The sequence below is a fragment of the Porites lutea genome, chromosome 10 (assembly GCF_958299795.1).
Source record: "Porites lutea chromosome 10, jaPorLute2.1, whole genome shotgun sequence".
NCBI classification, from domain to species: Eukaryota; Metazoa; Cnidaria; class Anthozoa; order Scleractinia; family Poritidae; genus Porites; species Porites lutea.
In genome coordinates, this window is record NC_133210.1 from 13,348,673 (window position 1) to 13,365,840 (window position 17,168).

Genomic DNA, 17,168 nt, shown 5'->3' on the forward strand with positions numbered 1-17,168 from the left:
TGGTCTAAGCGTTGTGAATGAAAATCATAGCCTTAGTTTTAAAAAAAGTTCTCTCGTTTTACCGCGGTCGTTGGCTCTTCGCCACCGGGGAAGGAAGTTTCGTTGGCCTTTAAGTCTTTTTAGAGAACTTAGGTTTTGTACAACTAATTTTTTTTAGTTTTTGTAAACATAACTGTTGTTCTGCTTGTTAGTAAGAAATCTGGCAAATAGATGTTATGAGTCATTTCTTTTCTATCGGTGCTGAGTGTCTTAACAAGTCAGGCGTCGATGAAAGGAGTTCCATTGATACATAATTATTAGAATTACAAGTAGACTGATGGAACTGGATTAAATCTTGAACATTTATTGCTACTCAGCGTTTCAGGCTTCTTGGGAAGCAATCATCAGACAATAATCGGGCAACTGTTGCCTGATGATTGCTTGGCAAGAGGAATGAAACTCTGAGTAGCTAGAAATCTTCAAGATTTAATCCAGTTTAATCGGTCTCACACTAGTATTCTGCTCTAGTTCAACTATTAAGCACTCGTAACGTCGATGAGGACTTCGTTGTAATTATTAGAATTATGTACGTACCGTTATGTGATTTCTATTATGAAGCCTCCTCCTCCCCACTTATAAGTCTTTCCTGTTATGGGTCCATCTACAGTATTTGTATTGTGGAGAGAAGTTTGTACCCCCACCATACAAACCTCTGTAAAATTTCTCGACTTAAAGGAGCTATATCTCTGTTAGTTTTCAACAAATCACTTTCAAGCTAGGCTTTTTCCAGTGGTGTCGACGGATTTTCCTAACAGTCTGTCCTAACTTGTCCATGTCAAAGGTAAAACAACCAATAAATCAATCAATTAAAAAAACCATAAAAAGGTCTATTCAAAACGTATTCTGATCAGCACTGTTACGTAGCTTGTTTTGAAAAGCTTATTTAGTCCCATTATGAGCCCTCCGTTTAAGCTCTCATAAAACCCCTCACGAAGTTGTATAGGCCCAGGGGTTGAAAGAGGAAGTTTACAGTAAGTGTAATTTCATACCCTGTCAGACGATATTTGGACGGAAATATGTTTTATTTGTGTCTCGTTCTCCAGACACAAAAGCCAAAGGTCTTCAGACATCCTGTTTATAGTTTTCATTTTTTCCATTATCCTTCAAGAAGTTAGCGTCATTTCAAACCGTGCAAGCATATGTATAAGTAGTGCTAGTAAGCTTGCCTCTGAAGGCTTTTGAGACACATTTTGTGTCGTCAGAGAAAGTTGAATCTAAAAGTGCATAAAAGCAACTTAAAATGGCGCAGCGAGGTCCACCAAGGAGTCTTACTTGCAAACAGACTATTGCAGACCTTGCAAAAGATTTAGAGCTTCTCCGAGTGGACAGCAAAGATTATGGGGAGACAATGGACAGCATGGCAAAAGCTCGAGACTTGAGGATCAAAGAATTGGAAAAGAGGAATGGAACTTTACTGGAGGTATGCTTTTCTTATGTTCTTAAAACGTTCCATTTCAAATTCGAACAAGTCCCGCCAAGAAAATAAATACCCTGCCGACATCAGAACCTGGAGAACAATCTGTCCCAGGTGCAATATAGCGGGGACAGATCTCCTACCCTCGCTGTCGCGCTGGTTTCAGCAATTTGAACTTCCGTCTGTGTCTTTTTTTCCCTGTTTACCTATAAGTAGCTTCAGCCGTTAGTTATATACAGTGATAACCTCTATTAAGCAGACACTAAGCCGGGTCCCGAAATTAACGTCTGATATTTCCCTTTATAACGGGGACCGGCAAGTTGGTGAGTTATCCGTCGTGAGTTACGAACCCCTATTCAGCGGATACCTCTATTCAGCGGACGCGGACGCGGACACTAAAATAAATTGTATTTGGCTAATTTCTATCCTCTATTAAGCGGAAGCCGGACTGGATTGACAACAGTAGTATTGGATCACGTCCTTGAGATACGTACTGTAGTCGATTAATAAAGATAAATTAATACATTTAGCTGTCAAAAGTTCGCCTACAAGTCTTGCACAAAGTACAGCACCGCTTCCTTAGCTTCCTTAACAACAAGAAACTTTATCACAGTACAGAGTAACCGTTGAATGTTTATTGTTAACAAACATTGCGCAAAAATGAGAGGAAGATCGTGAGAGACCTCTGCTAGCAGGGAATGGTAATGTCTTCTTATGACGTTGTATCAAACTGAAAAATAAAAATTGCCTAAGATAAAAAATTAACTACAACATGTATGTAAGAATTGTTTTCTAGTTAGGCGAAGCTAAATAAATAAATCAAGTTGTTGATTCGTTTTTGAAATATTGATGTAGAAGATACCTGACTTAGAAGACCTCCTTTTATATCCGTGTACTTCATCTGTTTTGATGAAGAAAGAGCAAATGCTTGCTGGTGTAAACTTACATGAAATATTATACATTAAGGAGGAAAAGGGTTCAAAATAAATCAAACTCATTGGAGGGAGATTAGAGGAAACGAACAGAGGAAAGGCATGCTTCCTTGTCTTAGAAAAATAGATTAAACGAAGGGCGCGCTTCTGTAGCACAAGCCTGGGCGGGGGGAGGGGGTTGCTGCTTATAATGGCCTACACGGCTCCGCCCTGGGGGGATACCTTTTTCAGGCTGCAGGTATATGAAAGGGCAGGGATTTCACTAGTTAAAGTATATAAAAGGGTAGGGAAATCTGTTATTTTGGTCCGCGAAAGGGCCCAAAGGGCTAACACATGAATGTTATAGCTTTAAAAAGTCGAGAAAACGCCCTATTTTTCTGATTGATTCCTATTTAAAAGACAGTGCATTTACAGCAGTTAAAGGGGATGCAAAGTTCTAAACAAGGTATGTGAAAGGAGTACGATTCGTCAATGTAAGGTATACAAAAGGGGTACCTTTTTCGTGAAAATGACATATAAAAGGGTAAGGGGTTGGACCTTCGGGGCGGAGCCTCCTCGTATAAGAATTTGTTGATTACCCCCCTGGGAGAATAAGCAGCTTGTCCCAAGCAACCAGTCCTTAGGATAAATAAGGGGATAGCAGAGAGCGATACATATAAAAAATGAAATGTATAGACGATGTTGTGACAAAATGTAAGAACGTGAGAACCCGGCATCTTCATTTCCATTTTTCTTGGGCCTGCTTTCATAATGAACAAATTCTTCCAAAAATACTCCTGATTTAGCGCGAAGGGAAGTTATTACAAAAGTAAGAACCAGGAAGTAAGGTGATTATGATAGTGTTAAGGAAGTGAATGATGACAATGATAAGTATGTCACGCAACGGGGTGACGTTTGTCCAATACGTAGATTGAACGGACATATAGTGTCGGTCCAGAGGTTGCATTGTCTGTTGTAAGAGAGTAAGACTGTATCCCTTTTGCTTAACGAGGGGAACAATTTCTTGGGAAAATGTTGCCTGAATGTTATTCATTACCTTATTTGTTCTTGTAGGGTTACGACAAGATCCTGAAAGACCTTAAGCAAACTCGTAAGCGAAGGCATGTTTTAAAGGACTATTATTCGAAAATAAAGGAAGTTCTTTCCGATACGCAAGAATTCTCTCTGCAAGAAGAGGCCGACTTTGTGAACAAGGCTAAAACATGCAACAAGGATCTCAAAAAGAAGAAATTCACAGTTCTCGTAGCTGGTAAGCAGATTTTATACTGCTTGCAGTCCGCCTTTTCTCTTAAAATCCGTCTAGTTCTTATCTCATCCAGCGCGATTGCAAACCACGACGTTATTTTTTCAATAAGGGATTGAGACCAGACGAGAAAAGACGGACTGCTGACTCTTTTGGAGTAAACAAACCCTTCGTCAGCCCAGAAACGGAGTAACCGATTGGTCAATTGCACAGCTGTTGACAGTTAATTGACTGGTCTGTGGTAAGATTGCAAGCAATAAAAATAATCACGCGTCACAGCCAACTGTAAACAATAGCGAACCAAGCAGTAATCACAGTAATAAAACTTTTAAGGATAACTTACAGGAGGAAACTGCTGTAAATTTCCTCAAGGGAAACGAATTTAAGGCAATCTTACCGGATTTAAAGAAATTGTAATTTTTTCAGTTGTTTATGTTCTATTTATAAATGGTTTCAAGTTACTCGGGTTTAATTGATTAATTAAATTACCTTGACAGCTTTGTTGTCCCCAGACAAAACAAAAGAGTCAGCAGTCTCTTATTTTTTCTTCGTGGGCTTACCCCTAGTTTCTAGCGGCTCGCGGCTTTGCCGCTCACTTGCTTAGGTTTCGCCTGCAGTAACTTTGCAAAGAAAAACAAGAGACTGCTCGCAGTCTAAGCAGATTTAAAAGGATCGTTTTTACCCATGTTTACCAAGAGTTTTGAAGACTATTACTTCCATAAAAATCTATGAATCACACTAAATGTATATATCCCTTTAGGCCATCCTCATAAAATGTTTCGTTTCCCATCGCCCGACCGATCCACTTTTTTCGAAACGTAAAAAAAAAAATTCCAGATTCACTAGTCAAAGAAGCAAGTACTTTAATTTACAAGCACAAGATCTTGTTTTATTAACAACAATTGGTATGATGTGATGTCCTTGTCTTTAATTAACGTGGATACTACGTTTTTAAAGGCTGTTTACACATTTAATAGTCGAAAAGACCACGTTCTCGAGTTGACTTTGTAACCATGCTTTCTAACTTAGCAGCCGGGCCTTCTCTGGTACCCAAACCCCTTCAAGTGTTGATTTTCTAATTTTTTTTTTTTTTTGCCCGACCGACCGACCCACCATCACAAGAGATGGGGCGATGGGAAACGAAACATTTTATGGGGATGGCCTTAATAAATCACTTTATTTGACTAAGTTAGCTACTAGAAATAATAAAATCAATTCCCCAGCCCAAACAATTTTATGCAAGCGGTAAAGCACTGACCTTTCTATATGACGATATTAAACACTAGAGACCTTTTATAAATTCGACGACGAGAACGACTACGAGTACGAGATTTGATTTAAAGCACGTTCGCGTATTCTCAAAATATAGACTCCTCGAAAAGCTTCATTTTACCATTTTTCTCTAGAAAATTTAAGACTGTTATCTTCCGTGAGAGAGGTTACGCCCTCTCCCGATCGCAAAATAATAAAACTGCTATCAGTTGACATCTTGTTTCCGCCACTTCGCTAAGACCAGGACGGGAGAGGAAAGAACTGACAGCAAACCTTGTGTGACAAGCGTGACAATAGTTTTGTTTAAATAACTTTTCGCCAAACTCCACTTTAAATTAAAAAGATCTTTTTGTAAAAGACCAGAAAACATTGATGTTAGTGAAGATCACGACAAAACAGTTCATCACGCACAAGCGATTTGCCGTCCTCACTAGAAGACGGGACTCGTAGTGAAGTGACAACGACGCCACCTCGTTTTTCCGCCAAAATGACATTGGTTCTTGCGCGACCACTACTTAAGTATTGAGAAAATCTCGTACTCGTAGTCGTACTCGTCTTAGAATCTAAAGCTCTCTAACGCTTACTGACGTAGGACGACTTTTAAGTTCAACTTTATATTCAACAGGAGAGACCAGCGCAGGGAAAACTAGCCTGATAAACCTGTTACTAAATGAACAAGTTCTTCCAACTAGCCTATTGGAGAACACCCTTACTATCTGTGAAATATCTTATGGAGCCAAGCAAGAAGCAGTCATACATTTTGCTAGAGAAGGAACGCCCTCTCTTATACTAGGGAATATCAAGTCTGATACCTTAAAACAGTACGTCGAAAAACCAACCGGTCATAGAGACTGGTGCAAAAAAATTGAAATCAAGACACCTAATTCACTGTTGCAGGTAATTTAACGTATAATTTAACAACTAATGAACCAGGCTGAGTATCTTATGAAGAATTATGGAGATAGAGGAGGGTGTTATCCGTAGACGACGTAGGCCGAGGCGGATAACACCCTCCGAGATCTCCATACTTCTTCATATGATACGAAAGCTGAATTCAATAATTGTTTTATTATTCATTCAAAATAATTCCTAGTTTAAAAACACAGCTAAAACTTGCTTACCTCCATCGATCCATCGATGTTAAGTTCATCAGCGATAGTGCACGTTTAGGGTTGTTCAGCTCCGCAAATATTCTCCAAATAGCGGATGTCGCTCTTCGAGTTGTTTTCTTGCTGTTCTTGTCATGTTTTAGCTATTATTTTGCCTAGTTCTTACTCTTGAAACGAGTGAAATGTCCGCCATTTTTGTTTCACAACCAGAACAACACAACCTTGTCCCCAGATCGTATCGGTTAACAGTGCATTATCCTGCAAAAACGCTGCATTTTTGACGTCATTTCCTCGCTAAACGCAAAATTCTTCCAAATTTGGTCATCAGCAACTGGTTATGGTGAATTATGCGTGTGCTTTTAGCCAATCAAAATCGTGGAAATATTTTGAATGAATAATAATCAACAATATTAACTGAGCCTGAGGTGAATAATTGTTTTAGTATATACACACGAGGTGATCTCAACAGAATCAGAAAGGAAACCATGAAAAAAACGATTAGTTTGATTCACGGGTGAATTCATGCGTGAACATGTAGCCGTAAACAGCAGATGCACAACAGTTGGATCTTTACAGTATTTTCAAACGTGGCAAATCATACTTTTAATTTTTTTTGTAAGCTTTAGCATCAACGATTGAAAAGAAAACGTTGAAAGTTTAAATAACTCCACGTTATGAGAAGAAACACAGAGCTTTATTTGCTTCTGTCAACTCACCGTGAGCGTTGTTTATCTGCAGTGCAGTGCACCTTGCCATGTTAACTTGCTGGCACGTACAGTTTTCCAAAATATTTACTTTCCTTTTTTTCTCCATAAATTAACTTCTATTTCCAGGCAAAATTGGTCTTGCGAGGAAATCCCGAGTTCACATAACAGTGACAAAGAGGCCTCCTTTCCTCTGTAGTGGTCAATAAAAACATTGCTTCGAGCGTATGAAAGTCAACCACAGTAAATCACTTCGCAATAAAATCACGCTGTTTAAACATCATGAAGTCTTTTCTTACCTTCAAAATCATCAACTCTGGGGTATTCATGTATTTTAAAAAAGTCCTCACTCTGAAGTTGGCAAAACACCCAGTTCACGACAGCGATTTTGTCTGGCTTATATTCACCGCCTAGCGCGGTGAATATAACATCTTGTTATATTCCTGGACTTTTAATCAACTAAACAGGGACTGCCACTGGTCGATTCTTAGTCACGTGGCCTGGACTAAAATCAGATGTATCCCGATCGTGATAGATCAAGCAATGTATCCCGCTCGGGCTACATTACGGCGCGTGATCAACGTATTTTAGAAAGTGGTGTGACAGAAGGGGGGAAAACACTGCTAGTTTTCTTTGTCGTGAATGAACACAACAACTTGAACACAAACACGAAGCCTCAAGCTAAAAAGCAACGATTTTTAAAATCATCCCGGAAGAGAAACGGCAGCTAGTGGAGGAAAAAGATGCACATAATATAAGGAAAGTACTTTCGTAAATCATTCATTCAGTGGTTTAAGAATTAAATTTGTGTTGTTATAATTACCGAATCGACTGTTTTGGTTCGCTCCGGTTATTCTTTTGTTGCTGTTGAAGTGAAAGTCTAGAAATATAACAAAACACTTAATGTCAGGTCCCCGGGGAAACCAGTTAGTTTTGTTTTCCGTCGAGTCCTGATGTTTCCCTCGACTTCGTCTCGGGAAACATCAGGACTCTCAGGAAAAGAAAACTAACTGTTTCCCTCGGGATGTGACATTAAGTGTATAATAGTCCGAGATAGCGAACCAATCAGATTGCTTGAATCACCAAGATCACTGAGGGTGTATTTAACACTTATTCCTCAAGCCCGAATGGGCTCTGAGGCAATGGCCCATGAGGCCGAGGACCGAATGAGCAATTGACTCAGAGGCCATGAGGGCGAGAGGAATAATTGTTTTAGTAAAATCCAACTAGTTGGTCAAAAATATCGAGACAAAAAAACTTTAGCTAGCAAAACGCGATTCAGCCTATTAGTAGCTCAACCAATCAGAAGCAGCATTAATCATAGACTACTAGTTGGACTAATAGTCAATGGTCAGGGGCGTAGCCAGCCAACAGAATTGTAGGCCCGGGCCCACAACTGTCTGGTTTGACCACTCTACCGCTTGTTATAAATTATGCGATGTTGGGGTTGGCTAAAAAGCTAAAGAGGTCAAAGTATAGGTGAAGTCAGTGCGTACTAGTCAAATGAAAGTCAGCCAGGCCTACAGCTAGTCGAAAACCTGGCTACGCCCCTGATAGTTATGGATTCAAAATCATTTTGTACGTTTTTGATAGAAGATAACTGTCTAATTTTGACACGTACTAAGAAGAGCTTTGCACTTCCTTGGTGTAACTTCCAGCACTGTTCCCGCTTAATTGTTTCTCTTGTAGGGAGGTGTGGTCATTGTAGACAGTCCTGGCATTGGCGATTCGGAGCAAGTCTGTAACATTGCGTTGGAGTTTTTGCCACAAGCCTTTGCCTTTATCTACGTAATCAACAGTCCGAATGCCGGAGGAGTTCACGACGACAGGGTAAGTTGAACATAGCAGCCATTTTGTAGTGACGTGTTCGTCTTAAGAAAGTAGGAAGAAACGTTTTGGAGTCCTTTATACTTATGCTCTTCCCAGTTTCAAAAGGATTCTTATACAAGCTGGTTCATTGACGTTATACCATACCTATCGGAGGGATGGACAGACCGAAGCGTAGCATTTACGTTTTGAGCGAAACTTTGATTACCTTCCAGTGAGGCAGAACTGGAAACAAGAATTTCTGGAAACGAGAGGGTATAAAGTTTCGGTTAGATCCGACCGACCGGAGAAAGTACCATTAGAATTGAACCTGCGCTTTTAACGAAAAAATTTTCGGGTGCACCAATGGTAAGCCTCTCATGTATATTTGGACCAATACTTCAAAAACAGTGGTTTGGTTTTCTATTTTATTTTATTTTTTTAGCTTATACGTATTGTGAGGGTATGGAAAAAACTCTACGGAGAAGACAGATGTGAGGGCCTCACTTCCGAGTCTGCTTTATTCGTGTGCAACAAGTGGGACGACGTGCAAAGGTTAACAAAGACCAATCCGTCAGACAAGGAAAAACTTAAAAATGAAATCATCCGCAAACTTAAGAAGGAAATCCCTAACCTAAATGAGAAATCCCAGATAATTGAAATGTCAGTATTCACTGCGGCCCAACTCCAGCAGAAGTTCGATGTGATGAGTGATGATTTAAGCAGTCTAATAAATGGACTACGACGCCTTCTTCCACTTTGTCTCGAGAGGAAAACCGAGCACTTCTACAGGTAATTTGAATTTTTCGGGAGTGATTAATATGAACATCTCTTCAGTCGTCAATATTCCTAGTTTCCGTGTGACATCACCGTAATTTAAAATCGAAACTTGCCAATCCTTCTAAGTTCATTATCTTCGGACATAAAATCCCCTAAAACTCTTTAATTTTATCTTTGCATCAATCACACGTCAATTAAGTGCGGTGGAAGAAGTAAAGGCGTTTCCTGTTATAGAGCTGCAACGTGGAAAAAAGCAGCAAAAAGAAATGACTTTGAACAGTTAATTGCGGGATTTTCTCCGTGTTAAGGTGTGAAAATTTAGTAAACAGCTGAAACTATCAACAGCACAGATAGGCAGAGACTTTTTAAAAGAGTTTTGAGCTACTTATTAAGCAGACATAATCATTCACTAAACCCTTGCTCGTGTCTACAGTTACAGAAAATATGTGAGGATATTTGTAAGACTTACGGACATTCGTGTTCCTTTAAAATGGGGTCCTTTTACTAACAGACTTCTCCGTATTTTAAGCTGAAACCAACTTTTCTTTCACAATTCACCAGAATGAATAGTGGCTGTCTCAAGTCCTTATCGGACCAGGTGAAAGGTGAAGTTAACAATGCAAAACGGACCCAAGAAGATCGACTCAAAGCTCAAAAGGACGTTGAAGTAAAGCTGCAAAAACTCAAGGACGGCGCCTTCATAAAGGAGACTGACGAAGCACTCTCCAGACACGTGAAGAATATTTCCGCGCAAGTCAAGTCCTATTTACAACAGGATGAAGTAGAAAGCGCGTTTTGCACGTGGGAAGAAAAGGATCTGCCGCAAATCGACGACAGTCAACGAGGGAATGTGGAAAGACTGAAAAATATTTACAAGCAATGTCTTGAACGACGGTTCGAAAAAATTCTACAGACACTGGAAAAGAGGGAACAGCTATTTTCCAAAGCTCACGCTGACCTTGAGCAGAGATTTCGTCAAGGTTTCTTCGAATTTGAGAGAGACTTACGAGAAATCGATCTGGTCCTTGTTGGCGAGCGTACGGACAAAGTATTATTGCAAGTTGAAGACCGTTCTCCCTTGGACGCAAGAGTTAAGAAATTCATTTTCCTGACAAGCGTCGTTTTCATGCCAGTTCTGTTCCCCATTGGTTTGGCTGCAGGTGTCTTATCTGCACCGGTAATTGGATATTTGGCCGTCGACAGAATCCTGAACGAAAGGCATCTGAGAAACGATTCCTGCCAAGTCCTAAAAGAACTATCCACGCTTTTCCTTCGGAGAAACATTGATCAAGTAATTTTCGATCGAGTTTCGCAAGAATTTACAGAAGAGGGGGAACGCATATCTAGCATCAAGAGATGCTATCAGTGGCTGCTTGAGAAATATGAGAAGAAATGCCAGCATCTCACCAAAAGCGAAGATGAAGATACACGAAAAAGAACTGTCAGGAAACTTAGTCCTTTGTACGCAAAGCTTGAGGAGATAAGTCAAAACCTAACCTTTGATGCAATTCAGCATGGTATACATGTGATGTCTCCTGGCTGCGAAATTGACAAAAAAACTCTTAGTGAAAAAGAGAAACTTGAAGATGGCTCTTTTGGCGAAGTTTACAAGGGAGAGATCAGCCTCTCAGGGCGTGAAGGAACTAAAGAAGTAGCTGTCAAAAAGCTGAAAGGAACTCTTCAGGCGTCAAACGTTGCAGCCTTCCTCAAAGAAGCAGAAATATTGATGTAAGCGAGTTTCTTTCACAGAAGAGTTAATTCGCCCTAGGCTTATAGTCGATTCACTTCCGTTGACGACCTTCCTTCTTTCCATGTCTTTGGAAGGAACTTTTGGAGGAGGGAAGGGAAAGGAGGCTCTTCTTCGTGTTCCCGAACGTCACACTTTGCCAGGGGGCTAACTTCCTTATAAGAGGCTAATGGGGAAGTGCCGCTAGATGAGGTCGCATTTTCACGACTGGATTGACTATAATGGGATTGCATTTTGAATAGAGTTAATAGAATGGGGTCGCACGTTTTCGGATTTTTGGGATAAGAAAGTTCAGTCTTCATATTTGCGGTTAGCAAACGTACCAGAATGTTTGTACTGTAGATGAAAAGTAAAGTGTTCTTCATTAACCTTAAAAAATGGGTCAATTCATTTTAGGATGACCTATTTAAAGGATTGATAAGGTAGATACATAAATAGAAAGTGACTCAGTTGGGATCGAGAAAATTACATTTGCCCAAAAGTGACTAAGATGGGGTTTATAATTGGCCACAGAATAGACTAAAATGGGGTAGGGTTTCTACCCAGCAAATATTAACCCGAGCACCGCTATTACCTGCGATCATATTGAAATAAGAACTAAAATAGAACTAAGCTTTGATTCTCGGGAAAAGGGTTACTTTTGCGTCTTGGAATGATAGTTTGTAGACTATTTAAAGAGATGAAAACTATTTCTTTGCAGGCAACTAAACCACATCCATATAGTGGCGTTATATGGAGTAGTTATGGATGTCCAGAACTACCAGCTGCGTTCCTTGGCCCTCGTCTTTGAGTTGTGCAATAAAAGTCTCAAGAATCACATCTTCGAAAACAGGGGAAAAATACCGTGGGAGACAAACACCGCAGCAGCTATCACATGCCAATGGGGTATTGACATTTTAGGTGCTCTGGATTTCATTCACGGCAAGAACATCGTTCATCGGGATCTTAAGCTTGCTAATGTTTTAGTAAGTCATTTCAATTACTACACGGTCCAAAATTCTCCCTGTAGCCTTTCAAACCGTGGACGCAAACGATTAACCTTGCATAGTCCACTGTTTTTTTTTTGTGTGTGTGTGTACACTGGACCCCTTGTTGTAAACAATGTCCTGTGTTGCTACTGAAATGGAACTTATGCTTGTTCTGCTCAGTAACGTGCAAATAATGGTTAAAATAACTCGTATGGACTTACTTTGCGTGGCCATTATAATATTTTAGTGGAGTCCTTCTCAGAGTCGACAATTAGGGGCGCTGACCGCTGAATGAATCTACAGGGGCAAGTTTTCCCTAAAACATATCGCTAGTTTAAAATAAAGCGTCAGTCGTCCATATGACCAAATTATACCTATACTTCCTCTTCCACAGGCTACCCAGGGCGTGGTGGGGAGCACGGACTTGAGTGCCGGAGACAAGCGAGAAGGGCGATTGTGGGATGATGGGATTGATGGGAACGAGCACAGAGCTCGAGGGGGAAGTCATGGGAAAGATTTTTCCCCATCCCATCACTCCCTTTGCTCCCGCTTTGCTTAAAGATTAACTCAAATATCTCCAAAGAGATCACAAGCGACTTGGGAGGAGGAAGTAACTTACAAATAAAACTTTGTCAAGTAGCCTGCGATTACAGCCGCCTCTTATCATCGTTCCCCGTCACGAAAAGTTCCCAGCGACGGTGAGCAATGGAAAGCGGCTGTATTCGCAGCCGATTTGTCAAGCAGTACAGTAAAAAGCTACCCAAACTACTTGGAACCCCAATTCGCCACTGAAGAAACAAGAAGGTGAACTGCAGCCAAAATGTGTCCAGCAATTGTTTCTGGGATAGTACCTGGGAACGGGCCGGACAGCTATTAGCCAATTTTATCTCTGTCCCGAGTAACAGTCCCAGAAGTCTTTGGGAACTTTTACTCGGCCCAGTTCCTTTGCCGTTTTTGTAGTAATGAATTTATGTACGATCAGGTTGTGTCAATTTTTCTGACCATGGGAGACTATTTTCCGAGTTTCCAAAAACCATTTTATGTTTTAGGCTTAAAAACGTTCATGTATATGGTTGAAATGACGAAAGTTTTGGTCACAAGAGTCTTGAGTAAAAAACGAGTGTTAACAGGTGCATTTATACGCAAGATAACGAATAATAGTCAAAGAGAAATAGTTATTTTCATCAGACTGAGAGATAACTAATATTCATTCGTTTCATTATGCTAAATTTGCGTAAAAACTATTTCTCCTGACGGTTTCTTAACATTCGTTTATAGGTTACCAAACAAGAGCAAGTCAGAGTGGCAGACTTGGGGCTGGCCACCTTTAAAACCCTGATAACTGGAACGTGTTGTGGCACACTACGCTACATGGCTCCAGAGGTACGCCTCGAACAGAAAATCTATGATTCCAAAGTGGACATGTACAGCTTTGGATTGATGATGTGGGAAATGTGGTTTGGTGAAAGAGTTCTTCCTGAATCGATCTCCGCGAGTCAAGACGAGGTTAACCGACAAATAGAGGTAAAGAAACAAGGAAGCCCAGGCAGACACCACCCTCCTCCAGCAAAATGGATCAAGTTGATGGTGTCCCTATGGGATTCTGATCCATGCGTGAGGAAAACCGCGATGGAAAGTCAAGTCTTGATAAAAGAAATTAAACAGTTAGTAAAGGAGGCCGAGTGATTTAAAACCGATCAAAGTATCCTTGTTAATATTCACTTTTTAATGTTCACATTGCCTGTCGTGAAGACCTTTTCTCTCTGTTTCGCTATATGCCATAAAGGTTGAGGTCAAATGCAGTAATACTAACAATAGACCTACGGGATCTTTTTTATCGATTTCCCGGTAGAAAGAGGTAGAAAGAAAGAGAAATATGCGAATTCGAAATGGACTTTAAGAAATCTCTTTTGTTTCTGTTTAAATCTAAGTAATGATGAAATGATTTCTTTAATTTCTTAAAGGTCAGGTCTTAAAGGGGGTACAGATTTTAGAGGCCAGGTGTGAAAACGAGCGTGAAAAATGATATTTTTGGGTCTGAAATAGGGTCAGGATTTGGAGAACCGAGCGGCACACCCCCACCAATAATTCCCAGGAGAACCCCCGGGTATTATTCGAGTATTTTAGGGAGACTTTCACGGAAAATCATTTTTTCTCAGAAAAATAAAAATAAAAACAGTTTTTATGAGAAAATGAAAACTCAAGTTTCACCTCAATACAGTTGTGTAGACGAAAATTTGTTTTTGCTGTGTTATTAAAAATTATAATAAAGTTCACTGAGATATACAATGCGCACTCTGATTGGTTAAAAAAAACATTAGCTTAGTGCTTTAGCTTAGTGTTCTGCTTAGTCAGAGTACCACGTTTTAGTGCGAGATCGTAGATCACAACCTTTCAGCTTGAACTCGTTTAGTTTTTGTTATGTTTCAGTGTCTTGTTTCGTATCATATGACTCTTGATACGAGTCACGTGCTATTTGCCACGCTTGTTCTTCCTTCGTGACCTAGCATGTTTCTTTTTTATTTCACATCACGAAATTTTACTCTCCTAGTTGTATTGTTTATCCGTGTTTTAGTAATTTTTAGCATCGTTTCCTTTTAGCGCTATTGCCCTGTCTTATTAACAGTGTTACTTAATAGTATAATTATAGGCGTTGGACATCGATCGTACATCATACATGAGACATAAGACATCAGACGTCAAACATCGGACATCAGACATCATACATTGGACAACAGACATCATATATGGGACATCAAACATCAGTCATCGGACATCGAAAATTGACATCAGACATCGGACATCAGAATAAAACACTGGACATCAGACATCGGACATCGAACTTCGGACATCAGACATCGGGCATCGGACGTCAGACATTAGACATCAGACATCGGACATCAGACGTGAGACATCATACATCGGTCATCAGACATCGAACATCGGGCATCAGACATCAGATATCAGACATCGGAAATGAGACATCGGACATCAGACATCAGACATTAACCATCAGACATCAGACTTCAGACATCATACATGAGACATCATACATCAGACATCGAAAATCGGACATCGGACATCAAACGGCAGACATCGGACGTCAGACATCATACATCGAACATTAGACATCGGACATCAAACATTGGAAATCAGACATCAGACAACGGACATCGGACGTCAGATATCAGACATCAAACATTGGACATCGAACATCAGACGTCGGATATCGTACGTCGGACATCAGACATCGGACATTGGACGTCGAACATCAAACATCAGACATCAGACATCAGACATCAGACATCAGACATCGGATATCGAATCGGACATCAAATATCAAACATCAGATGTCTGCCATTAGACATCGGACATCAGACATTGGAAACCATCGAAAATCTTAAACCGTAGTAGTTTATGTCTAGGTCAGTGCTTTCGTTCTAATTCATTTGGTTAAATGCGTAATTGACGGCCTTCAGCAAGAAGCCTTAATATGACTTTGAAAAGAATGATTATTGTTTTTAATGGACCTGTTAATTACTAATGACCAACTTGTCTTACTCAAAAAGATTCTAACGAATCCACGCCATTTTCAGCAGTACAGTGTGAGCTTTCGTGAGCGGACACCCTCGGGAAGCGTGGACGCGAAAAAGGTGTCAGTACTGCTGGAGCTGGCCGCTTACGAGAATGGTTCTCGTATCCTGCAATTAACCCTTGAAGCGCTTCTTTCCCTTTTTTTTTTCTCGTTTATTCTTGCATTATTTTTCTCACCTTTTCTTTCTCGTTTCTGCACTTACGCGTTCAGCCTTTTCTATTTTTATATTATTTAATGATTATTTTCTATGTTCCAAAATTGTGCGTACTTAGAGTTAAATTGCCGATGTCAATATTGTAATTATTAATTAGATACACAAGCCTTATTGGCTTCCTTGTGCTCCCTTGCCTCATCTTTTTTTTTATTTATTTTATATGTATACTTTGTGTGTATGGCAAAATGATAATAAAGCGATAAATAACTGAAACAATATCAACATGGAAATCCCCCACATTGGTCTTCATACGTTTCCCTGTAAAACTAGTTGAGAGAATTCGTTTTAAGATCAAAGCATTTTCACTTAAGTGATTATTTGATTAATTCTCATAACCTTTTTTCTTAACTGTGTATTGATATTGTTGAGAGAAAGTTGATGTTGGTCACTCTAGGGACTTAAAAGGGTTAAAGGTGTAAGGGTTAGATTGCCGCTCACGGAAGAATTATCCAACTACAAATAAACATTGGAAATGAGAAAAATTGTTTGTTAGTGTTTGCCAATACTGTTGCTCTAAAAACGCAATTCCGTCACAGGCATAGAATTCAACTGTCGTTTTTAGAATGCAAAACAGTGTGCGTGTGAGACTCTTCTGCCGGCTGCACTAAACCGATTTTGAGAAAAGAACGGACTGTTTTGCAGTCTAGTGTCGATTTGAAATGTAACCAGACGTGTATGCGAAAAAAGCAAACACAAACTAATGTTTCATTGGGAAGATCACTGATTTGAAGTTGACTTAGTTTTTTTTTTTTAAAAAGTACAAGATTCAGAGAAGACGGGGATTTCATTTTGGGCGTCCGCTTACGGGAGCAGTGGGAGCTTAAAAACAAAGCCAAAATCTAACTCGTAAACCCTGAAATCCTGAAAGTGTCCGCGGCCGCTTACGGAAATGTAAACCTGCAGAGTTTGTATTCGAGTTGAAGAGCTGAGGACTGTAGCGGAAATTTTGATAAGCTTTTCGGTATTCTTCATCACTTGTACGCTTTTTGAACCGTATAAAGTGTCGATGACAGAGTTAATAGTTTCTTGAGCTTTCTGGACAACAGACACCTGTTTTTTGCCCAATGAACAGATTCTCATAAAACGTCAACTTATCGATTATCGTCTTAATGCGGACACTTCATTATCAACTTTGAAGGAAAATCTCCCATTGACAGCCTGTCAGGTGCCTGTCGATGTTCACGGCGCTTCAGGACACCTAATAGGATGACTTGCTGACGTCAATTAAAGACTACTTTGGCATCAAACTAGTTACAGTTGAACCTCTCTGCAACGGCCACCTTGGGGACAGAGGAAAGTGGCCATTTGTGGCAAATAGATGTTATCGTTTCTTTTGTGTCTTAAC

At 40.0% G+C, this 17,168-nt stretch overlaps 1 protein-coding gene across 1 annotated transcript; it reads left to right on the plus strand.

The window, feature by feature from the left end:
- Positions 1-986: 986 nt before the first annotated feature.
- Positions 987-14,289, plus strand: LOC140950042 (uncharacterized). Its single transcript, XM_073399207.1, has 8 exons — positions 987-1,459; positions 3,439-3,634; positions 5,526-5,797; positions 8,403-8,543; positions 8,965-9,311; positions 9,861-11,027; positions 11,747-12,011; positions 13,293-14,289. The coding sequence occupies exons 1-8, from the start codon at positions 1,280-1,282 to the stop codon at positions 13,698-13,700; spliced, it is 2,976 nt and encodes a 991-aa protein (XP_073255308.1). The 5' UTR covers positions 987-1,279; the 3' UTR covers positions 13,701-14,289.
- Positions 14,290-17,168: the final 2,879 nt, after the last annotated feature.